This window comes from Salmo salar, chromosome ssa09 (genome assembly GCF_905237065.1).
Source record: "Salmo salar chromosome ssa09, Ssal_v3.1, whole genome shotgun sequence".
Lineage (NCBI taxonomy): Eukaryota > Metazoa > Chordata > Actinopteri > Salmoniformes > Salmonidae > Salmo > Salmo salar.
The window spans coordinates 320,646-346,749 of NC_059450.1; the positions used below are offsets into that span (position 1 = coordinate 320,646).

At 41.4% G+C, this 26,104-nt stretch overlaps 2 protein-coding genes across 6 annotated transcripts in view; one reads left to right on the plus strand and one right to left on the minus strand.

Annotated features, from left to right (window-relative positions):
- Nucleotides 1-250: 250 nt before the first annotated feature.
- LOC106610632 (MAPK/MAK/MRK overlapping kinase) lies at nucleotides 251-6,672 on the minus strand. Of its 4 annotated transcripts, none has more exons than XM_014210060.2 (13): nucleotides 6,260-6,672; nucleotides 5,340-5,454; nucleotides 4,916-5,005; nucleotides 4,746-4,816; nucleotides 4,541-4,619; nucleotides 4,354-4,402; nucleotides 4,066-4,244; nucleotides 3,736-3,837; nucleotides 3,441-3,614; nucleotides 3,213-3,336; nucleotides 2,815-3,015; nucleotides 778-955; nucleotides 251-585 (listed from the first exon to the last, which is right to left on the minus strand). In XM_014210060.2, the coding sequence occupies exons 1-12, from the start codon at nucleotides 6,543-6,545 to the stop codon at nucleotides 824-826; spliced, it is 1,602 nt and encodes a 533-aa protein (XP_014065535.1). In that variant the 5' UTR covers nucleotides 6,546-6,672; the 3' UTR covers nucleotides 251-585; nucleotides 778-823. The 4 variants fall into 4 exon arrangements, with proteins under 4 accessions (XP_014065535.1, XP_014065537.1, XP_014065536.1 ...); XM_014210062.2 differs by lacking the exon at nucleotides 6,260-6,672 and adding an exon at nucleotides 5,595-5,896; XM_014210061.2 differs by lacking the exon at nucleotides 778-955.
- Nucleotides 6,673-6,677: 5 nt separating this feature from the next.
- The window catches only part of nemf (nuclear export mediator factor), a 29,412-nt gene continuing 9,985 nt past the window's right edge, over nucleotides 6,678-26,104 (plus strand). Inside the window, exons 1-22 of one of the 2 annotated variants that reach the window (XM_014209963.2) lie at nucleotides 6,678-6,856; nucleotides 7,278-7,346; nucleotides 7,507-7,609; nucleotides 7,702-7,827; nucleotides 8,005-8,156; nucleotides 11,567-11,634; nucleotides 11,769-11,858; nucleotides 11,988-12,061; nucleotides 12,159-12,226; nucleotides 12,391-12,466; nucleotides 12,633-12,773; nucleotides 16,998-17,206; nucleotides 21,734-21,910; nucleotides 22,065-22,128; nucleotides 22,206-22,294; nucleotides 22,547-22,650; nucleotides 22,948-23,010; nucleotides 24,761-24,873; nucleotides 24,972-25,029; nucleotides 25,129-25,187; nucleotides 25,309-25,429; nucleotides 25,520-25,781. In XM_014209963.2, coding sequence (XP_014065438.1) covers nucleotides 6,798-6,856; nucleotides 7,278-7,346; nucleotides 7,507-7,609; nucleotides 7,702-7,827; nucleotides 8,005-8,156; nucleotides 11,567-11,634; nucleotides 11,769-11,858; nucleotides 11,988-12,061; nucleotides 12,159-12,226; nucleotides 12,391-12,466; nucleotides 12,633-12,773; nucleotides 16,998-17,206; nucleotides 21,734-21,910; nucleotides 22,065-22,128; nucleotides 22,206-22,294; nucleotides 22,547-22,650; nucleotides 22,948-23,010; nucleotides 24,761-24,873; nucleotides 24,972-25,029; nucleotides 25,129-25,187; nucleotides 25,309-25,429; nucleotides 25,520-25,781 — 2,345 coding nt within the window. In that variant the 5' untranslated portion in view covers nucleotides 6,678-6,797. The remainder of the gene's footprint in view (nucleotides 6,857-7,277; nucleotides 7,347-7,506; nucleotides 7,610-7,701; nucleotides 7,828-8,004; nucleotides 8,157-11,566; nucleotides 11,635-11,768; nucleotides 11,859-11,987; nucleotides 12,062-12,158; nucleotides 12,227-12,390; nucleotides 12,467-12,632; nucleotides 12,774-16,997; nucleotides 17,207-21,733; nucleotides 21,911-22,064; nucleotides 22,129-22,205; nucleotides 22,295-22,546; nucleotides 22,651-22,947; nucleotides 23,011-24,760; nucleotides 24,874-24,971; nucleotides 25,030-25,128; nucleotides 25,188-25,308; nucleotides 25,430-25,519; nucleotides 25,782-26,104) is intronic. The other variant, NM_001173635.1, reaches the window with a different exon arrangement.

Here is a 26,104-nt window from a genome sequence, read left to right on the forward strand (position 1 = left end):
TTTATCAAGCACTAGCATACACTACACTGTGCTGAATCAATGAACTAATGCTGGCTCTCATCACTTGATTAAATATATCAGAGCTCATCCTTGAATTTCTGCGTTGCATGCGAGTACAGTCATTAGCTACATTTTGAGCAAACTTATCAACAGCTGTTAACATGACACCTAATTTAGTTAGGAAATGGCTGGGTAATTAATGGGTAATAGGCTATATTTATTAGGCTAACACTGATGACAGTCAAATATACTTTGGGGATCATGTTGTATTTAATCTGCAGGAATTATGACTTGTACAAAATTAACCCTGGTAATTATTGCTATGTGATATTCCTTTGTCAAATGCCCTGTTTGCATTTCTCACCAGAAAGTGGCAGGCTTTACAGAAGCTGAATAGCTTTGTTCAAACAATATTGTCTTAACATTTCAAACAAAGCAGATTAGAGTATGTACAGTAGCTACAGGTATGTTCTGTTAAACAGCAACGGTTCTTAAGAATTGGGGCTCTCAGTAGCCACCACGTTTCCTGTCCAAAGGAGGCATGTAGTAGGTCTTGAAAGCAGAGCGGTAGGACTCATCCCTTGGCTGTTGGGAAAAGAGAAAGGTTATTAACAGAAAAATGAACAACACATGGGTGAGTCCTGATACTGTATGCATCAAGGGTCTCAGAGTAGGAGTGTTGATCTAGGATAAGTGTTGCCTTTTAGATCATAATGCATAAAATTACATGGACGGGGGGACCTGATCCTAGATCAGCACTTGACGCTTGACACTTACAGCCTCAGATGTTCTGACATTAGGGTGGTCTTCCTTTAGCTCCGCCTTATCTCAGCTCACTGGTCACCATAGCAACACCCACCCGTAGCACACGCTCCAGCAGGTATATTTCACTGGTCATCCCCAAAGCCAACACCTCGTTTGGCTGCCTTTCCTTCCAGTTCTCTGCTGCCAATGACTGGAACGAATTGCAAAAATCACTGAAGTTGGAGACATATCTCCCTCACTAACTTTAAGCGTCAGCTATCAGAGCAGCTTACCGATAGCCCATCTGTAAATAGCCCATCCAACCAACTACCTACCTCATCCCCATTTTTGTTTTTCTGCTCTTTTGCAGACCAGTATTTCTACTTGCACATCCTCATCTGCACATATCACTCCAGTGTAAATTGCTAAATTGTAATTACTTCGCCACTATTGGCCTATTTATTGCCTTACCTCCTTACTTCATTTGCACACACTGTATACAGATTTTTCTATTGTGTTATTGACTGTACGTTTGTTTATCCCATGTGTAACTCTGTGTTGTTGTTTTTGTCACACTGCTTTGCTTTATCTTGGCCAGGATGCAGTCGTAAATGAGAACTTGTTCTCAACTGGCCTCCCTGTTTAAATAAAGGCAAAATAAAAAATAAATAATCAGTGGTCACCAACCTTTTGAGTACACTTTGTGTCAAAGTGCAAGCTGAGATCTACTGTTCTGATTTTTTTTACAAAAAAAAAAATGTAAGCCTATGCAACATTAACCTATTAAAAACAGTACTGTAGCAATGAGGTTTGTGCAGTAGGCTATAGGCCCAAAACATTATCACCTCATATTGGCTTTGATTGACTTGCCAATGAATGCATTGTTCTTCTCAGACCATAAAAATAAAAACATTTCATTTGATGTAGGTTATATGATCACACCGGTAATCGATCAGTTGTTGTATTACTTGTGAGGCATAGCAGAGTGAGCATACATTTAAATACTTAGCTTCTTTAAATTTTACTGGGCTGAAGGAGCCTGCATCTGATGGTCAGTCTCAGCGGAGGGAGAGGGCAGCAGACTGAGGGTCTGCCTCTCAACGTCCCTCTGCTCTGCCTTTCCTCCGCTGACACTGACCAAAAAGGGACACTGTCTTCCAGCTGATGGCGAAACTCAAGTCACACCGCATTATTTCTACCTCATGCACAAATTCATGTTGTTACCCCTATGACCAGAGAAAGTGAAATATTCCTCAATATAAAAAAAGACCCAAGCCTATCGATACACTTTCCTACTCATTCATTGCCGCTGCAGTGCTGGTTGTAGCGTGAGTGGAAGTAGGGAGAACGCACATTTTATGGCTTATAAGTGTTGAATAGAAAGTGTTGACAGTGCGGAGTAAAAACAAACATGAACTCACTCATAAAAACAGCAACTCTGCTGTAGTCATTGACAGTCTCTCTCTAGTCATGGTTTTAAAAGTTTAGAAATCTCACAGTATCAATTTTGCTGTAGCTTTCATTTTTTACATTTTAGTCATTTAGCAGACGCTCTTATCCAGAGCGACTTACAGTAGTGAGTGCATACATTTTAATACTTTTTCCCCCCATACTGGTCCGCCATGGGAATTGAACCCACAACCCCGGCGTTGCAAGCGTCATGCTCTACCAACTGAGCCACACGGGACTTTCTTTTATGCCTGCTACATTACTGCAGACACGGTAATCTGAGCCATCTGATTGGCCAGCAGTGGGCATATAGTGCTCCCCCCCGGGAAGGCAGAATTTGTACCTTCTGACAAATAAAATGGGAACACCTTGTCCACCCGGCGCACAGGACAGCTGAATCGGGTGCACATACCACCAACAGCGCAAGACGAATTCAAAAAATAGGAACGTAAGGTTTATCGACTTAGAATGCCTTGGAGATCGATCAGTCAATAGCGATCGACCGTTTGGAGACCACTGCTTTATATGATGTGCAATAAAGTAATGTCCGTACAGGACTTTTGTCATAGGGAGTAGCCCTAGGGATGTTCTAAAATGTACACCGTAATGGAGTGTGTTTACCTTAGCCAACCGCAAGTGGCACTTTTTTGACGTGATGACTGGAAGGGGGGACCCACGGTGAGTGATGGTAAGAGCTGGCACTGTGGAAACAGGGTAGGTGATCTGGGGTGCAGGCACTACCACATTGAGCTTTGGTAATTCCACTGGATAATGTTGGGCGTTGCGTCTGATCCGAGGCTCGGCAACATGCTTTATGTTGTGCTGCAAAACAAAATAATATTAGGCCATCATGAGACTAACCACATCATAGCAGGGCATAGTGCATCGCAATTATGGAATATTTGGTACTTTTTCCAGTATGTTGTCCTATTCTTTGTAATGGGGTTTTCATTACTCATGAAATCTGATGTAGGGTCAACCTTTTGGACCTATTTTTAAGCCATGTGGCCATCTCTTACCTGCCTCCTGCCCTGTCTGGCCATGCGCCACACGTGATCCACAGAGTTGGGGGTCCCACTGCTCTGTCCTCCCTCTACAGTCCCAATGGCCCTGTGCAGACTATCAGCTCTCCTCTCTGCCAGCCTGAGACAAGGACCAAAGAGGACAGGATGGTAATCTTACACACTACAATTTTAAAGCACAGTACAGTATGTCTGTATTTTCTATCGAGTACAGTGTGTGCTTACCGTAGCTCTCTAAAATAGGCGTGCTGTAGCGCCGCTCGTGAGCCAATGCGCTCCTCTGGGTCGTAGGCCAGCATCTGGTAGAGCAATGACAGACTGGGCGCAGAACAGTTTGGGATGAGCCGAGAGATCCCACTGCCCTTCCGTGGAGGGAAGTCAAAACGCATCGCCCTAGACCTGTCAACAATAATGTACAACAATGTCACTAAGGACAATGGTTTCCATTGAACATACTGTGAAGGCACTGGTCTCCATTACATGAGAAATGTATATAATGCAGCCAAAGTAAGAAACGTACTGCCTGAATTTTTGAAGAAGACTGCTGTCAGGTGTACCCAAAACATCATGGATCTTGGTCACCTGATCCAACTCGTTGGTACCCGGAAACAGAGGGCTGAGACTGGAATATAAAAACATGATAATCTGTGATGCCATCAAGGCTACTTACACAACAGTATGTGTTCATGAATGTCTGGCTTTGACCATAGAGGAATACATATCACTAAGGCTATAACCTAATTATAATACTACATCCTATTTGGTCTGCTTTTTGGGTATGCAAGGATGGAAAGTACATAAGCAGTATGTAGTTTGAGAATTCGGTCACAGCCAATGACAAGAGAGGTACCTGATGATCTCGTAGAAAACACATCCTACACTCCACATGTCCATCTTGTGTGAGTAATAGCCGTCTGTGAGGAGGCACTCTGGGGCTCTGTACCAGCGGGTGGAGATGTACTCTGTGTAGGGGGGCTTGGAGTGCAAACTCCTGCACGAGCCAAAGTCTCCTAGTTTGAGCACATCATGCTATGGAAGCAACAAACCAAGTCATGGGCAACATATGGTAAATAATGTAACAGTTCTTATTTACAAATTAGCAGGCAAGGTTTTCAGCATCATCAGATTTTTTACTTACTTTGATTAGAATGTTCTCTGGCTTAACATCACGGTGGAAGATCCCATTGCTGTACGAAGGTAACAAAAGAGTAAAACCGTTTACTTTTAGGGGAAGCAAAACAATTACCCTTAACCCCCCCCCGTAAGAAATGTAAACTAAAAAGCATTATTTAATGGACAAGCTCCCATCCATATTTCATTCTTACCTATGCATGTGATCAAGTGACTTGCAAAGTTGATACATGTAGTGTCTGATTTTACTTTCTGGCAAAGGTTGTTGCCTCCCTGCAAGTGAGACAAGTTAGCAATACACAAGATAACAGAATGGGAAATAGTCTTTGGTGTACTGTAGTTACACTTATGGTAAAGGTTTCATGTCATTCACAGTAGCAGTTTCCCTGTGTGTCTGACCTCTTATGTACTCATAGATGTTCATCTCCATCAGCTCACATACCAAGGACAGGGTCCCTGATTCTTTGTCACTTTAACACATTGAATGAATCAGACAAAATTATCATGTTATAATTCAGTTCAGGCTTCACACATACAATAAAAACGACTGTGACAAGCATTGTACTCACAATATCAATTCATGCAGCTGAATGATGTTGGGGTGAGGGTTCAGTTTCTTCATGGCCTGGACTTCTCGCAGGTTGTTGGCCTGTTCCAGGCTGAGCAACAAAAAACAAAACACATTTATTATGTATAACTTTATCTTTCTATTCTAGAAAAACATGTCTCATGACACATTTTCAAAGATGCAGGCTTAAAAATTCTTGCCACAAAACTTAAAGCCACGTTGTCCCTCGCTGACCTCACTTGGTCAGGGTATGTTGAAACCAATATACACATCAATGGTTGACACCCAGTAGGATGGGTAGGGGTGTCATGCTGCTGGCTCGAGTTTCAAGGCAAGGGTCCACGTACAAAGAGGATGCCGTGCACCTGAAGGCAAGCAGCAGGCAGAACCATTATATACTTATGTGCAACACACATGATAATTACCTGCTGAGTGACTGCTTCATCGTTTTACAAGCATAATATTTCCCATCTTTCAGGCTTTGAGCCTTCACCACTTCTGAAAATGTCCCCTCTCCAATTTTCTTGATTATCTTGTAATCTGCATAACAACAAAGGAGTTGAGAAAAAACATGTAGCTATCTACAGTAGCTGTATCTAGCAAACGCTAGCGTACTGTACTAGTTTGCTAACGTTAACTACTAGTACCGTTAGTACAGGGAAACAATTCGATCAACTTACTATCCATTCTTCAAAATGTACACTGCATAGAAGTAAATTATCCATAACGTTACTAGCTAACGTTAGTCCTATATTTAAATAACACATTGCGATATTTTCATGACACATGGTTGTCAAAGATTTGTATAACTAATCTCATTGTTCTATCTGTGGTGTTGTGGCATGCATTTTAGCTAACTAACTCCAAGATTGAAAGGCTTGGGGGAAAATACGCCTTGCTGGTCTCTAGCCGATGCTAATGAAGACATTTCTAATCTCTACTACTAGCTAGCCATGTTAGCTGGGCCGTCACCTTGGTAACCAGGCACGCCTCACCCTCAACTCTTGACCTAAAAGGTGGATGATTTGAAACAAGAAACTTGTCTCGTTACAGTGGCTGGCTATCTATTTCTGACATTGGACTCACACTCAATGATGTATGCACACTTTTACTGTTATGGTCGTCCAAATGCCTTTATTCTGCAAATAGAATAACAATTGTGTTTTTGCTCTATTACAAAAGGTCTGCGCCCATCAGTCGCTCGAGCAGAGAGATGGAGCCAAATGCAACATAGTTTACCAAAAAAATGCACAAATGAACAAAACATATATTTCCTATAACATGGAGCATGTTCATGTAAACATGTTGTTCGTTTGAATGCCATTTTGCGAAGTATTGATCTCACCTTTTTTCCAAAGAAGCTTGCTTAAAATGAGCTCAGATCTATTTCGATTGTACAACGTTGTATTGTTATATATGTCCATGAAGCTTTTCCAGTCGATACTATGCGTTTTGTTTGCTTTGCGAATGCATGCTCTATTTTTCACACCAACAAGCCAATTTGTGTAATACATAATTATACGATAGCTGACGAAGAGAACGCATTTAGTACAACAATGCCCCAAATCTACCGTTAATTTGTATCTTGAAACACTCCCAGGTATCAGCGGGTGACCATCACCTGGCAGCATCAACCAACAAAATTCATCATTGCGTAATGTAAATAATTTTCGTCAAATGTCTGCGCATGCACGTGCACAAGTGTGTGTTTGTGTGCGCGAGAGTCCACGCTCGCGTGGTATTTTTGATTCAAACAGGATTCCGTACAACTCTAGACCGCGCATGCGTGCTGTAGAAGCCAGCGTGTTTCGTTGCTGTGTGCTGCTCTTCTTGTCTGCAGTGTAAATGTTTCGGACAACGAATACAAACCACTAATTTTCACCATGAAAACAAGATTCAATACCGTGGATATCAGGGCGGTAATTGCTGAGATAAATGCTAAGTAAGTTAGTCTGGTTCATGCATCATGAAACGTGCTAATGTTGGCTAGCTAGCTAACGTTAGCTAGTTACTCTAGCAAATGTCGAAGTTAAAACAGAGATTTGGCTTGTTCGACATTTCAGGCGACTGACTGATCTTCAAATCACCTTGCGTCTTAAATAACGACTCTTATTATTTGTAGCAAGATCAGTCACAATTTACCCACGAAACATCACGGTTTTCACGCTCTCGAACACGGCCATTGAATAACTAGCTAACTAAATAACTACTGTCAACAATGGGTTTAGGTACACGGGCATTCTCTAAACTTGACAGACGTTAACTACACAGATATCTAGCTAAATGGATAGCTAGCTAACAAAATATGATTGGGACTTATGAATAATGTCATCGTGACACTAACTCAACTTATGTTATCACAGTTACCTTGGTATGCGCGTAAACAACGTGTATGACATCGACACCAAGACCTATCTCATCCGGTTGCAAAAGTAAGTAATATCTGCTACCTGTCAGTAGTACCAAGCTACAGAAACCATCCATGTTGTTGCCATGATGTTATGTTTGTTTACAGAACTTGTCATGTACACGTAGTCCTAGGGGTGACTGGTGTTCAAGGTTAGAATTGAAAACGTTTTTGTTTGTTTTCAGGCCTGACACCAAATCTATTCTACTGGTTGAATCTGGACTCCGCATTCATTCTACAGACTTTGAATGGCCCAAAAATATGATGCCCTCTGGCTTTGCCATGAAAGTGAGGATACGTTGTTTTTTCAGTTGTCCATTCTCTTGTCAAGCAATGATGGATGTCTTGGTAACTCACTGCATGATCACTCTTCCCCACAGTGTCGAAAGCATCTCAAGTCAAGACGACTAACACAGGTGAAGCAGCTTGGGGTTGACAGGATTGTTGACATCCAGTTTGGCTCAGATGAGGCTGCTTACCATCTGATAGTGGAACTCTATGACAGGGTGAGAAATGAGCATTCCCTTTTTCCTCTCTCCGAGTCTGACGTTTTCATTATACTCCTCAACTGTAGAATACAGTACTCGTTTCATATTTAGCAATGATATTAGATAATCCATGCTGTTCTCTTTATGATTGTCATGTTGAATGCAGTGTAATGTGCACCCCCTGTGTATGTGAAGGGTAACATTATCCTGGCGGACCACGAGTACACCATTCTGAACCTGCTGCGCTTTCGCACAGCAGAGGGAGAGGAAGATGTGAAGATAGCAGTGAGGGAGAGGTACCCTGTGGAGAACGCCAGGCCCCCAGAGCCCCTCATCAGCCTGGAGAGGTAAGACAGCCCCTGGAGGCAGATAGTGGGGTAGGATGAATGAATCATGGGGGGAGAGTGGATTAGGATGAATCATGGGGCCAATGCAGGCAAAAGATTGGGAAAATATGTAAATATTTGCAGATGAATTTGGTGAAATGTTGAGGGATTTGTCACAAGATGTTTAGTGAACTGAGTATTGTATTCAATATATATATATTTATTTATTATACAGTACCAGTCAAAAGTTTGGACACCTACCCTTTCAAGGGTTTTTCTTTATTTTTACTGTTTTATACATTGAAGAATAATATTGAAGACATCAAAACTATGAAATAACACATATGGAATCATGTAGTAACCAAAAAAGTGTTAAACAAATCATAATATATTAGAGATTCTTCAAAGTATCCACCCTTTGCCTTGATGACAGTTTTGCACACTCTTGGCATTCTCTCAACCAGCTTCATGAGGTAGTTACCTGGAATGCATTTCAATTAACAGGTGTGCCTTGTTAAGTTAATTTGTGGAATTTCTTTCATTAATGCGTTTGAGCCAATCAGTTGTGTTGTGACAAGGTAGGGGTGGTATACAGAAGATAGCCATATTTGGTAAAAGACCAAGTCCATATTATGGCAAGAACATCTCAAATAAGCAAAGAGAAATGACAGTCCATCATTACTTTAAAACATGGTCAGTCAATCCGGAAAATTTCAAGAACTTTGAAAGTGCAGTCCCAAAAACCATCAAGCGCTATGATGGAACTGATTCTCATGAGGACCGCCACAGAAAAGGAGACCCAGAGTTACCTCTGCTGCAGAGGATAAATTCATTTATTAACTGCACCTCAGATTGCAGCCCAAATAAATGCTTCACAGAGTTCAAGTAACAGACGCATCTCAACATCAACTGTTCAGAGGAGACTGCATGAATCAAGCCTTCATGGTTGAATTGCTGCAAAGAAACCACTACTAAAGGACACACAAAAGAAGAAGAGACTTGCTTGGGCCAAGAAACACGAGAAATGCACATTAGACGGGTGGAAATCTGTCCTTTGGTCTAAGTCCAAATTGGAGATTTTTGGTGCCAACTGCCGTGTCTTTTGTGAGGTGCAGAGTAGGTGAACGGATGATCTCCACATGTGTGGGTCTCACCGTGAAGCATGGAGGGGGTGGTGTGATGGTGGGGGGTGCTTTGCTGGTGACACTGTCTGTGATTTAGAGTTCAAGTCACACTTAACCAACATGGCTACCACAGCATTCTGCACCGATACACCATCCATCTGGTTAGGGCTTAGTGGCACTATCATTTGTTTTTCAACAGGACAATGACCCAACACACCACCAGGCTGTGTAAGGGCTATTTGACCAAAAAGGAGAGTGATGGAGTGCTGCATCAGATGACCTGGCCTCCACAATCACCCGATCTCAACCCAATTGAGATGGTTTGGGATGAGTTGGACCGCGGAGTGAAGGAAAAGCAGCCAACAAGTGCTCAGCATATGTGGGAACTCCTTCAAGAATGTTGGAAAAGCATTCCTCATGAAGTTGGTTGAGAGAATTCCAAGAGTGTGCAAAGCTGCCAAGGCAAAGGGTGGCTACTTTGAAGAATCTCAAATATAAAATATATTTTGACTTGTTTAACACTTTTGTGCTCACTACATGATTCCATATGTGTTATTTCATAGTTTTGATGTCTTCACTATTATTTTACAATGTAGAAAATAGTACAAATAGAGAATAACCCTTGAAAGAGTAGGTGTGTCTGAACTTTTGACTGGTTGGGTGTGTATAATCTGACAAGGGGAACTGTTTTGAAACCACCACGCCTCCATCTTGGCATTTCCCCACCATTACAAAATGTTTTTGAAGCTATAGAAATGCATTTATTAATGTCTACATTTTGTTTTTGTCACATGCATTCTATGAGACACCTTCATGCTTACTTTTTAAATTGTGTTATGTCAGCTAAACATAAAAATAAACATGAGAAAATATCTAACATTTTCCTTAAAGTTATGCTAATATCCCCACTACAACAACAAAAAATACTTGAATATGTGTAATTATCTCCTTAAAACTGAATTGAAATACTGTAGAATTCCATTCATTACTATGGAGGACTGCTCCTTCTAGGGAGTGCCAATATCGCCGTCCGGTGGCTTCAAAGCACTACAGAGGGTAGTGCGTACAACTCAGTACATCACTGGGGCTGAACTCCCTGCTATCCAGGACTTCTATACCAGGCGGTGTCAGAGGAAGGCTCAAAAAATTGTCAGACTCCAGCCACCCAAGTCATAGACTGTTCTCTCTGCTACCGCATTGCAAGCGGTACCGGAGCGACAAGTCTCTGACCAGAAGGCACTTGAACAGCCTATACCCCCAAGCTATATTCACTAGATTCTACCCACACACTCACATACTACACTGACACTCCAACACACACACACACATTGACGCCACACACACTTTACATACGCTGCTTCTACTCTGTTTATTATATATCCTGATTGCCTAGTCACTTTTACCCATACGCAGTTGTGTAAAGTACTTAAGTAAAAAATACTTTGGGGTATCTGTACTTTACTATTTATATTTTTGATAACTTTTACTTCACTACATTCCTAAAGAAAATAATGTACTTTTTACTCCATACATTTTCCCTGGCACCCAAAAGTACTTGTTACATTTAGAATGCTTAGCAGGACACAAATGGTCCAATTCACACACTTATCAAAAGATCCTCTCGGTTCATCTCTACTGCCACTGATCTGGCAGACACACTATCCATAAATTAAAAAAAACAAGAAAATGTTGCTGTCTGGTTTGCTTAATATAAGGAATTTGAAATTATTTTTACTTTATACTTACCGGTAAGTATCAAAAGTTATTCTATCAATTACACTTACTTTTGATTCTTAAGTATATTTTAAACCGAATACTTTTACTCAAGTAGTATTGTACTGTATGACTTTTACTTGAGTATTATTCTATTAAGGTATCTTTACTTTTACTCAATTATGACAATTGGGTACTTTTTCCCACCACTGCCCACATGTACGTACTGTATTGGCTCAATTACCTCAACTATCTTGTACCCCTGCACATTGACTTGTTACTGGTACTCCTTGTATATAGCCTCGCTATTGTTTTTGTTACTACTTCCTTTTTTTGTTTAGCAAATATTTCTTAGTTTTTAACTCTGCACTGTTGGGAATGGGCTTGTAAGAAAGCATTTCATTGTAAAGTCTACACCTGTTTTATTTGGCGTTGTGACCAATAAAATTTGATTTCAATAAGTTGGATTTTCGCAATCATCCAGCCAGGATTTCTGGAAAACTTGGTTATTTTGGGAAAGTTTACCGGACTTTTGCAACCCTAGTTAGGCCCAAGAAGAAGAAATAATCATGTGTTGGTTTGTTTTTCATGTAGACTCACTGAAGTCCTGTCCAAGGCCACGAATGGAGAACAGGTGAAAAGGGTCCTCAATCCCCATCTTCGTAAGTAGTCTTGATCTCCTCAAAGTGGCTCCATCCATTGCTCATCCAGGTTTAATAAAAAAAAAAAATGTTTTACACAGTTATTATTGTAAACAGCAGACTTACCTTCTAATGTTATCTATCTGCTCTTTCAGCATATGGGGCTACTCTCATAGAGCACTGTCTGATGGAAGTGGGACTCCCCGGCTTCATCAAAGTGGACAGCCAGTATGATGCTGCACGAGGTACGTTTCTTTTAGACCAGCTGTAGCCGTTGGCAGATTACAAAGATGTGCTGCTGGTATATATTATTCAAACAATGATCATCAGAATTGTGATATTCTGGATGAAATAGGCTTAATTGTTGTCTGTAGATGCACCCAAAATCCTCGATGCCCTGCAAATGGCAGAAGATTATATGGAGAAAACGGCAAGCTTCGATGGAAAGGTAGGTCTCACGTCTTATTGAGAATATTCATTCATACATCAGATCCATTTTTCATAGCGAAATTATAGAAAACTGTGTCTCCCTTGTTTCGTTGCAGGGCTACATCATCCAAAAATGTGACAAGAAACCAAGTTTAGCTCCAGAGAAACCTGAAGAATTGCTCACGTAAGTTATTTTATTTGACTCTCATTCTGTGCTTATGATATTATGTCTCCCAAGTTCAGTTACTGGTAAGATCAGCATTACGTCTCACCAGAAGCATTATGGAGGTTTTTGTTTGCTTGGTTGGTGAGATATGTTCAAGTCTCCAACATTGTCTTCTTTTACAGATATGAGGAATTCCACCCCTTCCTCTTTGCCCAACATGCAAATAGCCACTATGTTGAGTTTGATACGTTTGACAAGGTGAATTTTAGAATATCTGTCCTTTATATGTATTTATTTACCCTATGCATATGTTGGGAAAATGTCATTGTTTCCCATACGTACCTACTGTACCAAAACTATATTGGTATTGTCATAAGACTAAGGTATGAGATCACTTCAGTAAGTCTTGCTCCTCTGCGCTTAGGCAGTGGACGAATACTACTCCAAGATGGAGAGTCAGAGGATTGACGTGAAGGCCCTGCAGCAGGAGAAACAGGCTCTGAAAAAGCTGGACAATGTCAAGAGGGACCACGTGCAGAGGCTGGAGGCACTGCACCAACTTCAGGTCAATACTGAAGAACTCTCTCATCACCACCAGACCTGAGCTGTGTTCGAATACTCATATTAACCGCACTAACTGTACTATTTTTGACGTGAATTGAGTACAGTTGAAGTCGGAAGTTTACATACACTTAGGTTGGAGTCATTAAAACTCTTTTTTTTCAACCACTCCACAAATTTCTTGTAAACAAACTATAGTTTTGGCAAGTCGGTTAGGACATCTACTTTTGTGCATGACACAAGTAAGCTTTCCAACAATTGTTTACAGACATGATTTCACTGTATCACAATTCCAGTGGGTCAGAAGTTTACAAACACTAAGTTGACCGTGCCTTTAAAGAGCTTGGAAAATTCCAGAAAATGATGTCCTGGCTTTAGAAGCTTCTGATTGACTCAAATTATGTTAATTAGCTTATTGGAGGTGTACCTGTGGATGTATTTCAAGGCCTACCTTCAAACCTAGTGCCTCTTTGCTTGACATCATGGGTAAATCAAAAGAAATCAGCCAAGACCCCAGAAAAAAAGGCCTCCACAAGTCTGGTTCATCCTTGGGAGCAAACGCCTGAAGGTACCACGTTCATCTGTACAAACAATAGTACGCAAGTATAAACACCATGGGCAACGCAGCTGTCATCCCGCTCAGGAAGGAGACGCGTTCTGTCTCCTAGAGATGAACGTACTTTGGTGCGAAAAGTGCAAATCAATCCCAGAACAACAGCAAAGGACCTTGTGAAGATGCTGGAGGAAACGGGTACAAAAGTATCTATATCCACAGTAAAACGAGTCCTATATCGACATAACCTGAAAGGCCGCTCAGCAAGGAAGAAGCCACTGCTCCAAAACTGCTATTAAAAAAGCCAGACTACGGTTTGCAACTGCACATGGGAACAAAGATTGTACTTTTTGGAGAAATGTCCTCTGGTCTGATGAAACAAAAATAGAACTGTTTGAACATAATGACCATCGTTATGTTTGGAGGAAAAAGGAGGCTTGCATGCCGAAGAACACCATCCCAACCTTGAAGCAGCATGATGTTGTGGGGGGGCTTTGCTGCAGGAGGGACTGGTGGACTTCACAAAATAGATGGCATCATGAGGTAGGAAAATTATATGGATGTATTGAAGCATCATCTCAAGTCATCAGTCAGGAAGTTAAAGCTTGGTCGCAAATGGGCAATGACCCCAAGCATTCTTACAAAGTTGTGGCAAAATGGCTTAAGGACATCAAAGTCAAGGTATTGGAGTGGCCATCACAAAGCCCTGACCTCAATCCTATAGAACATTTGTGGGCAGAACTGAAAAAGCGTGTGCGAGCAAAGAGGCCAGAAACCTGACTCAGTTACACCAGCTCTGTCAGGAGGAATGGGCCAAAATTCACCCAACTTATTGTGGGGAGCTTGTGGAAGGCTACAAACGTTTGACCCAAGTTAAACAATTTAAAGGCAATGCTACCAAATACTAATTGAGTGTATGTCAACTTCTGACCCAGTGTGAATGTGATGAAAGAAATTAAAGCTAATATAAATCATCCTCTACTATTATTCTGACATTTCACATTCTTAAAATAAAGTGGTGATCCTAACTGACCTAAGACATGGACTTTTTACTAGGATTAAATGTCAGGAATTGTGAAAAACTGAGTTTAAATGTATTTGGCTAAGGTGTATGTAAACTTCCGACTTCAACTGTATGCTTATTGGTCATAGTATATAGTTAGTATGCCAAAAGTTTCCGGATGTTATACTAAATTTGCCAAAATACGAAGTATACACGCAGAGGACACCATTTCCGTACTTTTAGGGCCCATAATGCAAATCTTCAGAAAATGGGCGTGGCTTCACAACGTTTTTAGATTTGGAGAAAATGCTGGAAAATATGCAGCCGAAGTCCGACGAGAGCGAATTCAAATTCATTGAACTAACTAATGACAAATGTTCATGTTGAGCAATGTAGTAAAGTAATGACATATCAAATAAGTTACGTTACACGTTATGTTGGCTGACAACTTGTTAGCTACGCTATCCTTACGAAGCGCAAAGCATTACAGCACTATGTACCGGTATGTTAGGTAACTAGCTAACATTAGTTGCATACTAATACATCGAGCTTGCCAGGCAGTATATTAACTATCTGCTAACTAACCAACGTTTTATTGACTTGATTATTCACATCATTCTTACCTAAGTGGTAGTTTTGCGTTTCAATAGACGTTGTTAATTAGTCTCGCGCACCATTGAATATGGCCGGTGTCAGTAAACATTTGCAAAAAGAAAAGAGTAATAAATTGTTGCCAGCTGCACAGTTAGTCACGAACGCTCTGGATAACATGAAAACAGTCTAACCAGCTCTGCTATGGCGAGTAAAATGGTCAGAGTGAGGTGTTCTCTCATTTGTGTCTGGAAGTAGCTAGCCAACCTTAGCCAGTTAGCTTGGGTGCTTGACTGCCGTTGAACGCTCGGATCAGCCCTACTCCTCGTCAAGAGCGTCCAGTGTCGGCTCTGAACGCTCCGAGAGTGAAACGCTCTGAATTTACAATCTGACAACGCTCTGGATTTACGAACGCCCAGAGCACACTCTGGCACTGCAGATTTGAATTTACGAACACACCCGAAATCGTAAAATATTTAGCTAGTCATTTGTTATGCTAGCAAGAGGTTGCATAGCAACAGCATCAACTTCCGATAGACAGGCGACGCTCTAGTATGCTCAACTGAAATGAAACGATACCATTCGTTTACAGTATACTAAAATTAACTAATAGAACACTTCATGTAATATATACTCATTAAGTATGTAGTATACAGTATGTTAGTATGGTTATTCGAACACTGCCCTGGGTTCAACTAGTATTTGTTTTCTTTCAGATACTTAAACTGCTCTTGATTTAGCCTTCCTTGCTCAATGGAACCAATAGAGTAAACCCGACCCATCAACAGGCAGTCTCAATCAAGCACTCAAAGTATTTGAAAGATAACCGATATTTGAACTCGGGTCTGATCACCACAGTGAAAACAAATGGTCAGAGCTAAAGGAGTGCTAATGAGCCCGGCCAGAGCCATGTATTTAGAGAGTTGGGCCAATGCGGTTTTTGCATTATGTGTTTACATGACACTTCAACATTCTATGGCAGCCACGTTAGCTCCCAATTTACATTACATGGGGAATATTTAAAACATACTATAACATTGAATGTCTAGAATGAACATCATGATGCATTTACATGACACTACAACATTGTATGGCAGTCATGTTAGCTCCCAATTAACATTACATGGGGAATATTTAAACAATGTTATGTAACTGAATGTCTAGAATTAGAACAATATTCAAAATTCTAAAAGTTCACCCCTCTCTAAATGCATGGCCCTTGGTCCTGCTAATCACCCCAAACAACCCAAAAGTACCCACAACTCAAAACAAACACAAACGGGTACACAAAAGAACCCATAACAACCACAGAGGTTCTCTCTCCCCCTCGCTCTCTCCATACTACCTGTCTAATAAACAGTCAGGTTATGGCTGGAATGAAGGATGACTGATAGGCTGTGTGGAGGGTAATGATGGGAGGATTGTCCTCCATGATGACCCAATTTATGGATGTGTCCCAAATGGCACACTATTCCCTATGAAGTGTACTACCCATAGGGATATGGCCAAAAGTAGTGCACTTTATACGGAATAGGGTGGCATTTGGAAATCCGCCTATGTAGCGGAGGAATATGTAGCTCCCAGGCTGTGGTTTACATATTGATCTGATCCGTAATGGGATGATTGGGTTGATCACCTGATCGATCGGCAGTCACAAACCTTGTTACTGTCAGCAGGTGACATGCATGGATTTCCATAATTTCATAGAGGTGAGACTATCTGCGTCGCAAATGGCAACCTATTCCGTGTATAGTGCACTACTTTTGGAACATAGTCACCTGGTTTTGGCAGCACCTTATCCCAACATCTGTGTGTGTAGGCAACACTAATGTACATTACCTGTGATAAGGTTATCTCATTGAAGGAGGAGATGTGGCTCTGCCAAGACATGTAGTTTAACACCTTCTGTGTGTTATCTAGTTATGATGGGAAGCATGTGTGTCCGTGCCAGGGTTAATTTGAAATGAAGATGATCAATTCAAGAAGTGATTTTAATCGAAAACGGAAAGACTTTTGAAATGAATAGCTTCTACTCAGTTATGCGAATGCCAAAGGAGTGCTAATGGTAACGTTTGTTGCAGGAGGTAGACAGGCTTAGGGGCGAGCTGGTGGAGATGAACTTGCCCATAGTGGAGAGGGCTCTGCAGGTGGTGCGGAGCGCCCTGGCCAACCAGGTGGACTGGGCCGAGATAGGGCTGATCGTCAAGGAGGCCCAGGCTGCCGGAGACCCAGTGGCCTGCGCCATCAAGGAGCTGAAGCTGCAGACCAACCACATCACGATGCTTTTAAAGTGAGTTGATGCCCAAAATGGATACATTTCTAATTGCCCCTCAGGGATTGATAAAGTCATATTGAATTGAACTGTCTTTGGTTCGGTTAAACTTGACTACTGCCCTTTAACACTACAACTGAGCTGAGCTGTACAAAGCTAACCTGGTTACGCATCCATCCTATGCTGCTGCAATCTTGCTGGAAAGGTGTGGGAGCGTGGCGTTGCAGTTTCCCAGCATATATCGCCCACAGCGTCTAGGATTTGAATCCCACGTCCTTGATGCTCTATCACTGTGTCCCATCCTCTTTCAAACTGTCTAAATAAGCTGAACAATATGTAAGGTAGGTGTCATATTTATGCGTTTATAAAGCCTTGTATAAACAGTGTTACCAAGAATCCTGCTCGAAAGGAAAAATGTGATATTGTATCCAGCACAGAACAGTTTGGATTTGAACAAGAGCATGAAATGGGTTCTCCAAATACTATGAATCAACCACTAACCCACCTTTATCTGCCCTCTAGCCAATTAAATAGATGGATGCTGAACAGAAAGAACAGGGTCGTGCTCATTAGGGCCTACCGTAGCACAGTGTTTTGCAACGGACCACAAAAATGTACATTTCTTATTGGACAAGTTCAAATCGTACCTCCCTGTATCAGGCCGTGTTCTTCAGTTCTATATTTGTATTTATTATTAGCAGCTACTCTTCCTGAGATACAGCAAAATTAAGGCAGTTTAAACAATTTTAAAACATTACAATACATTCACAGATTTCACAACACACTGTGTCCCTTCAGGCCCCTACTCCACCACTACCACATATCTACAGTACTAAATCCATGTGTATGTTAAGTGTGTATGTTATCGTGTGTGTGTGTGTGCATGTGTCTGTGCCAATGTTTGTGTTGCTTCACAGTCCCCACTGTTCCATAAGGTGTTTTTTTAATCTATTTTTTTAATCTAATTTTACTGTTTGCGTCAATTACTTGATGTGGAATAGAGTTCCATGTAATACTGTGTGCCTCCCATAGTCTGTTCTGGACTTGGGGACTGTGAAGAGACCTCTTGTTGCATGTCTTGAGGGGTATGCATGGGTGTCCGAGCTGTGTGCCAGTAGTTTAGACAGACAGCTCGGTGCATTCAACATGTCAATACCTCTCATAAATAAAAGTAGTGATGAAGTCAATCTTTCCTCCACTTTCAGCCAGGAGAGATTGACATGCATATTATTAATATTAGCTCTCTGTGTACATCCAAGGGCCAGCCATGCTGCCCTGTTCTGAGCCAATTGCGGTTTTCCTAAGTCCTTTTTTGTGGCACACGACTGAACAGTAGTTAACTTCTTATGGCTTGAGGGCGCTATTTTCACGTCCGGATGAAAAATGTGCCCAGAGTATACTGCCTGCTACTCAGGCCAAGAAGCTAGGATATGCATATAATTGGTAGATTTGGATAGAAAACACTGTAGGGTTTCTAAAACTGTTTGAATGATGTCTGAGTATAACAGAACTTATTTGGCAGGCGAAACCCCGAGGATAAACCATCCAGGATTTTTTTTTTTAGGTCACTCTCTTTTCAATGGGTTTTCAATGAGAATCCATAATTCTAAGGCAGTTGCTTGTAGTTCCTATCGCTTCCACTGGATGTCAACAGTCTTCAGAAATTGGTTGATGTTTTTCCTTTGTGTAATGAAGAAGTAGCCCTGTTCAGAATGAGGCTCGAGGGAAGTGTACTGTTTGATAGAGGCGCGTGACCTGAAAAGCACTCTCCACTTTGTTTTCCTCCGGTATTGAACGCAGTTTATCCGGTCTTAAATTTTATCGATTATTTACGTAAAAAAATACCTAAAGTTGTATTAGGAAAGTTGTTTGAAATGTTTGGACAAAGATTACAGGTAATTTGAGATGTTGTAGTCATGTTGCGCGAGTTGGAACCAGTGTTTTTTCTAGATCAAACGTGCCAAATAAATGGACATTTTGGATATATAACGACAGAATTAATCGAACAAAAGGACCATTTGTGATGTTTATGGGACATATTGGAGTGCCAACAGAAGAAGCTCGTCAAAGGTAAGGCATGAATTATATCGTTATTTCTGAGTTTTGTGTCGCGCCTGGCGGGATGAAATGATTGTCTGTGTTGTTTGATAGGGTGCTGTCCTCACATAATAGCATTGTTTGAAATCTGACACTGTGGCTAGATTAACAAGAAGTTCAGCTTTAATTTGGTGTATTGCACTTGTGAATGTATGAAAGTTAAATATTTTTTATATATTTTTTTTTAATTTGGCGCGCTGCCATTTCACCGGATGTTGTCAAATCGATCCCGTTAACGGGATTTGAGCCATAAGAAGTTTAAGGTGCGACAAAACTAGGGCCTGTAGGACCTGCCTTGTTGATAGTGTTGTTAAGGCAGAGCATCGCATTATTATAGACAGATTTCTCCCCATCTTAGTTACTACTGCATCAATATGTTTTGACCATGACAGTCTACAATCTAGTGTTACTCCAAGCAGTTTAGTCATCTCAACTAGCTCAATTTCTGCATTATTTATTACAAGATTTAGTTGGGTTTAGTGAGTGTTTTGTTCCAAATACAATGCTTTTAGTTTTAGAAATATTTAGGGCTAACTTATTCCTTGCCACCCACTCTGAAACTAACTGCAGCTCTTTGTTGAGTGTTGCAGTCATTTCAGTCGCTGTAGTAGCTGACGTGTATAGTGTTGAGTCATCCGCATACATAGAAACTCTGGCTTTACTCAAAGTCAGTGGCGTGTCATTAGTAAAAAAAAATTAAAAGCAAGGGGCCTAAACAGCTACCCTGGGGAATTCCTGATTATAACTGGATTATATTTGAAATGCTTCCATTAAAGAACACCCTCTGTGTTCTATTAGCCTCTCTAGGGCAGGCGGGACGAATTCGTCCCACCTACGTAACAGCCAGTTGAATCCTGTGGCGCGATTTTCAAAACCTTTGAAATGCTATTACTTCAATTTCTCAAACATATTACTATTTTACAGCTATTTAAAGACAAGACTCGTTAATCTAACCACACTGTCCGATTTCAAAAAGGCTTTACAGCGAAAGCAAAACATTAGATTAAGTCAGCAGAGTACCCAGCCAGAAATAATCAGACACCCATTTTTCAAGCTAGCATATAATGTCACAAAAACCCAGAAGACAGCTAAATGCAGCACTAACCTTTGATGATCTTCATCAGATGACAACCCTAGGACATTATGTTATACAATACATGCATGTTTTGTTCAATCAAGTTCATATTTATATAAAAAAACAGCTTTTTACATTAGCATGTGACGTTCAGAACTAGCATACCCCCCGCAAACTTCCGGGGAATTTACTAACAATTTACTAAATTACTCACGATAAACGTTCACAAAAAGCATAACAATTATTTTAAGAATTATAGATACAGAACTCCTCTATGCACTCGATATGTCCGATTTTAAAATAGCTTTTCGGTGAAAGCACATTTTGCAATATTCTAAGTACATAGCCCAGCCATCACGGGCTAGCTATTTAGACACCCGGCAAGTTTAGCCTTCACCAAAATCAGATTTACTATTATAAAAGTTTGATTACCTTTTGTTGTCTTCGTCAGAATGCACTCCCAGGACTGCTACTTCAATAACAAATGTTGGTTTGGTCCAAAATAATCCATCGTTATATCCGAATAGCGGCGTTTTGTTCGTGCGTCCCAGACACTATCCGAAATGGTTAATCAGGGTCGGGCGCATGGCGCAATTCGTGACAAAAAAATTCTAAATATTCCAATACCGTACCTCGAAGCATGTCAACCGCTGTTTAAAATCAATTTTTATGCAATTTATCTCGTAAAAAAGCGAATTAATATTCCGACCGGGAATCTCCTTTTCGGCAAACAGAGGAAAAAACACAAAGACGGGGGCGGCCAGTGCACGCCCCTAAGCCCACAGTCCCTTGATCGGCCACTTGAGAAAGGCGATAATGTGTTTCAGCCTGGGGCTGAAATGACGACATTCAGGTTTTTCCCGGGCTCTGAGAGCCTATTGGAGCCGTGGAAAGTGTCACGTTATAGCAGAGATCCTTTGTAATGGTATGAGATGTCAAAGAAAGACAATAAATGGTCAGACAGGCCACTTCTTGTAAAGGAATCTCTCAGGTTTTGACCTGCCATTTGAGTTCTGTTATACTCACAGACACCATTCAAACAGTTTTAGAAACTTTGGAGTGTTTTCTATCCAAAGCCAATAATTATATGCATATTCTAGTTACTGGGCAGGAGTAGTAACCAGATTAAATCGGGTACGTTTTTTATCCAGCCGTGTCAATACTGCCCCCTAGCCCTAACAGGTTAGACAAGTAGCTCTTTATCCACATTATAGTAGGGGGTGTAAAGCCATACACATACGTTTTTCTAGCAGCAGACTATGATCAATATTGTCAAAAGCTGCACTGAAGTCTAACAAGACAGCCTCTACAATCATTTTATCATCAATTACTCTCATGCCTACTGAAAACTACCCTGTTGTTTCCCCATTCAGGAACCCATACATTGTCCCAGACGAAGTAGAGGAGGAGGATGTAGCCGAGGTGGCTGAAGAGAAGAAGGGGAAGAAGAACAAGAACAAAGACAAGGGTCAGAAGGGCAAGCCCAAGAAGGACCAACCCATGCTGGTGGATGTGGACCTCAGCTTGTCAGCTTACGCCAATGCCAAAAAGTAGGCTCTCCACTCTCCCTGGCTTAATGTATTCTTTGAACTGCAAAATTAAATAGAACAGTTATGTTTTATCTCTATGCTTTGAACAGTATGGCCAGATGTGGTTTTAGGTATAAAGCTGATGAATCCAAACGTTTATCTCCTTTCTTTCCAGATACTACGACCACAAGCGAACCGCTGCTAAGAAAGAGCAGAAAACCGTGGAGGCAGCCCAGAAGGTGACATTCCCTGTCAATTGTGTTTGTGGTCAGTTCATATATTTGTAACATTTTCCCCCTTTTTTATTTAATTCAAGGCTTTCAAATCTGCTGAGAAGAAGACCAAGCAAACCCTTAAAGAGGTCCAAACGGTTACGACCATTCAGAAGGCCAGGAAAGTCTACTGGTAAGACACTTAACCTAACTGAAGCTGCATTCACCCTCTGAAAACTTGCCACGTGTAGAGAGATGAGCAGTCATTGACAAATCTGAACTAATGCAGCATGTTCAGCTAATGTAACACCTGTAGGAAGTGATTAAATGAGCGCAAAGTTCTCTCAACCTTTGTCAGATTTGTGACAAATTCATTTTCTTCTGGGCAATTACTTTCTCTATCTTTTCAGTATGTGACAAATTATGTATCGTTGTGCTCTGTCAGGTTTGAGAAGTTCCTGTGGTTCATCAGCTCAGAAAATTACCTCATCATTGCCGGACGTGACCAGCAACAGAATGAAATTATCGTTAAGCGCTACTTGAGGGCTGGTAAGAGTGGAATACACTTACACTTATTTTAGTCCTGCCTTACAACAGGCTATGGACAACTATCCAATGTCCATACCAGCATCAAATACATGCCCAATACATTGTTTCGGACTTGAACGTATGCTAGTTTGGTACACACAACACGCTATGTTCCACTGCCCATACTAGCATACCACATAGAATGCATTCACAATACATTGCTTCGTTGTAGTTAGTATGCTGGTATGGATATTGGACCAGAGTCTCTATCTCTCTACCCGTGTGAAAATCTCATTCTCTGTTGGTGTCTCTTATCAGGAGATATCTACGTTCATGCCGACCTCCATGGAGCAACTAGTTGTGTCATCAAGAACGCATCTGGTAAGAGCTGGCTTAGTTCTGTGATCAACACACTGTTGTTCAGTCAAATGATGCTCTCTTATCCTCTGGAATCTCTCTTTAATATACAGTACGAGTCAAAAGTTTGGGCAAACCTACTCATTACAGGGTTTTTCATTAATTATACTATTTTCTACATTGTAGAATAATAGTTTCATGTAGTAACCAAAAAAGTGTTAAACAAATCAAAAGAAATGTGATATTCTTCAAAGTAGCCAACCTTTGACTTGATGACAGCTCTGCACACTCTTGGCATTCTTTCAACCAGCTTCATGAGATAGTCACCAGCTTCATGAGGTGTGCCTTCGTAAAAGTGAATTTGTGGAATTTATTTCCTTCTTAATGCGTTTGAGCCAGTCAGTTGTGTTGTGACAAGGTAGGGGTGCTATGCAGAACATAGCCATATTTGGTAAAAGACCAAGTCCATATTATGGCAAGAACAGCTAAAATAAGAAAAGAGAAACAACGGTCCGTCATTACTTTAAGACTTGAAGGTCAGTCAATTCGGAACATTTCAAGAACTTTGAAAGTTTTTTCAAGTACAGTCCTAAAAACCATCAAGCGCTATGATGAAACTGTCTCTCATGAGGACCGCCACAGGAAAGGAAGACCCAGAGTTACCTTTGCTGAAGAGGATAAGTTCATTAGAGTTACCAGCCTCAGAAATTGCAGCCCAAATAAATTCTTCAGACACATCTCAACATCAACTGTTCAGAGGTGACTGTGTGAATCAGGCCTTCATGGAAGAGACTTGCTTGTGCCAAGAAACATGAGCAATGGACATTAGACCGGTGGTAATCTGTCCTTTGGTCTGATGAGTCCGAATTAGAGATTTTTGGTTCCAACCACAGTGTCTTTGTGAGACACAGAGTAGGTGAATGGATGATTTCCGCATGTGTGAACCGCATGTGAAGCATGGAGGAGGTGTGAGGGTGCTTTGCTGGTGACTCTGTTATTTATTTAGAATTCAAGGCACACTTAACCAACATGGCTACCACAGCATTTTGCTGCGATACGCCATCCTATCTGGTTTGCGCTTAGTGGGACTACCATTTTGTTTTTCAACAGAACAATCACTCAACACACCTCCAGGCTGTGTAAGGGCTATTTGACAAAGAAGAGTGATGGAGTGCTGCATCAGATGACCTGGCCTCCACAATCACCCGACCTCAACCCAATTGAGATGGTTTGGGATGAGTTGGACCGCAGAGTGAAGGAAAAGCAGCCAACAAGTTCTCAGCATATGTGGGAACTCCTTCTAGACTGTTGGAAAAGCATTCCAGGTGAAGCTGGTTGAGAGAAGGCCAAGAGTGTGCAAAGCTGTCATCAAGGCAAAGGGTGGCTACTTAAAAAAAAAAAGTTTTATTTAACCTTTATTTAGCTAGGCAAGTCAGTTAAGAACAAATTCTTATTTACAATGACGGCCTAGGAACAGTGCTTTGAAGAATATAAAATATATTTTGATTTGTTTAACACTTTTTTGGTTACTACATGATTCCATATGTTCTTTCATAGTTGTGATGTCTTCACTATTATTCTACAATGTAGGTGTGTCCAAACTTTTGACTAGTACTGTATGTTCATGCAACTTAAAGTGAATAACCCATCTTAGCCCAAATTCTAGTTATAACTACCCGACTTGAATTCAAGCTTAAGTGTTGACAATCATCTGTGAACTCTCTCCATGTATTTTAATGGGGTGTATTGTGGCACTTCTATCTCTTCCCTCTAGGTGTGCCCATTCCTCCACGCACCTTGACCGAGGCGGGCACCATGGCCGTGTGCTACAGTGCAGCCTGGGACGCCAAGGTCATCACCAGCGCATGGTGGGTGCACCACCACCAGGTGAGTTCTCCTGGGAGCCTGCTGCAGGATTGGATGGTTGGACCAGGATATGGTCAGAGCTGCTCCAATTATAACTCTTCTCGTCGCTCTCTGTCTAGGTGACTAAGTCGGCCCCCACTGGAGAATACCTGACCACTGGAAGTTTCATGATCCGAGGTATGCCAACATCTTCCCAGTAGCCACCACATGGTGGTTATGTGTCAATTATGTAGTTTTGGATTATCGACAGCTAAAACCGCATTCCTATTTTCACAGGAAAGAAGAACTTTATGCCGCCCTCTTATTTAATGATGGGTTTCAGCTTTCTCTTCAAGGTAAAAGCTAATGTTTTAAACGTGTTTGCTCTGTCATAGTCTTAAAATATATCTGACTGCCTTTTGAGGAGTCAGTTGGTAAACCCTATCTTGGCTCAACAGTCCAGTCTTGTGTCCACAGGTAGATGAGCAATGTGTATTCAGACACCGGGGTGAGAGGAAGGTCAAGACCATTGACGAGGACATGGCGGATGTGACGTCCAGCACAGCAGAGCTACTAGAGGATGGGGAGGAGCTTATAGGTACAGGGCTTCAAGAGCCACAGACAAACACACATCTGTATGTGAATCTACTGGTTGTTGCATTTTTGTACCATGCGTATGTTTTCCCAGGGGATGACAGTAGCAACGAGGGAGAGGGTGAAGACGGAGGAGGAGATGGAAAGAAGAATGGAGTGGAGGTAAAAGTAGAGAAAGCCACTGAAGGGGCAGAGGCTGAACATAAGGAGGATGGAGATGCTAAAGAACTGGATGACATGAAGGAGGAAGCAGAGGAGGATGAGGTGGAGGGGCTCGAGGTGAAGAGTGATGGGGAGAGTGCAGAGTTCAGTTTTCCAGACACCACCATCTCCCTGTCCCACTTGCAGTCCACCAGGTAATATTATGCTGCTGCTACTGTATGTCGCCATTGTATGTGTGCCTGTCATGTTAAAACCTGTTGGGGATAGGGGGCAGTATTTGCACGGCCGGATAAAAAACGTACCCGATTTAATCTGGTTACTACTCCTGCCCAGTAACTAGAATATGCATATATTTGTTTGATTTGGATAGAAAACACCCTAAAGTTTCTAAAACTGTTTGAATGGTGTCTGTGAGTATAACAGAACTCATTTGGCAGGCCAAAATCTGAGAAGATTCCAAACAGGAAGCGCTCTCTCTGACCATTTCATGGCCTTATTGATCATCTCTAACAAAAAC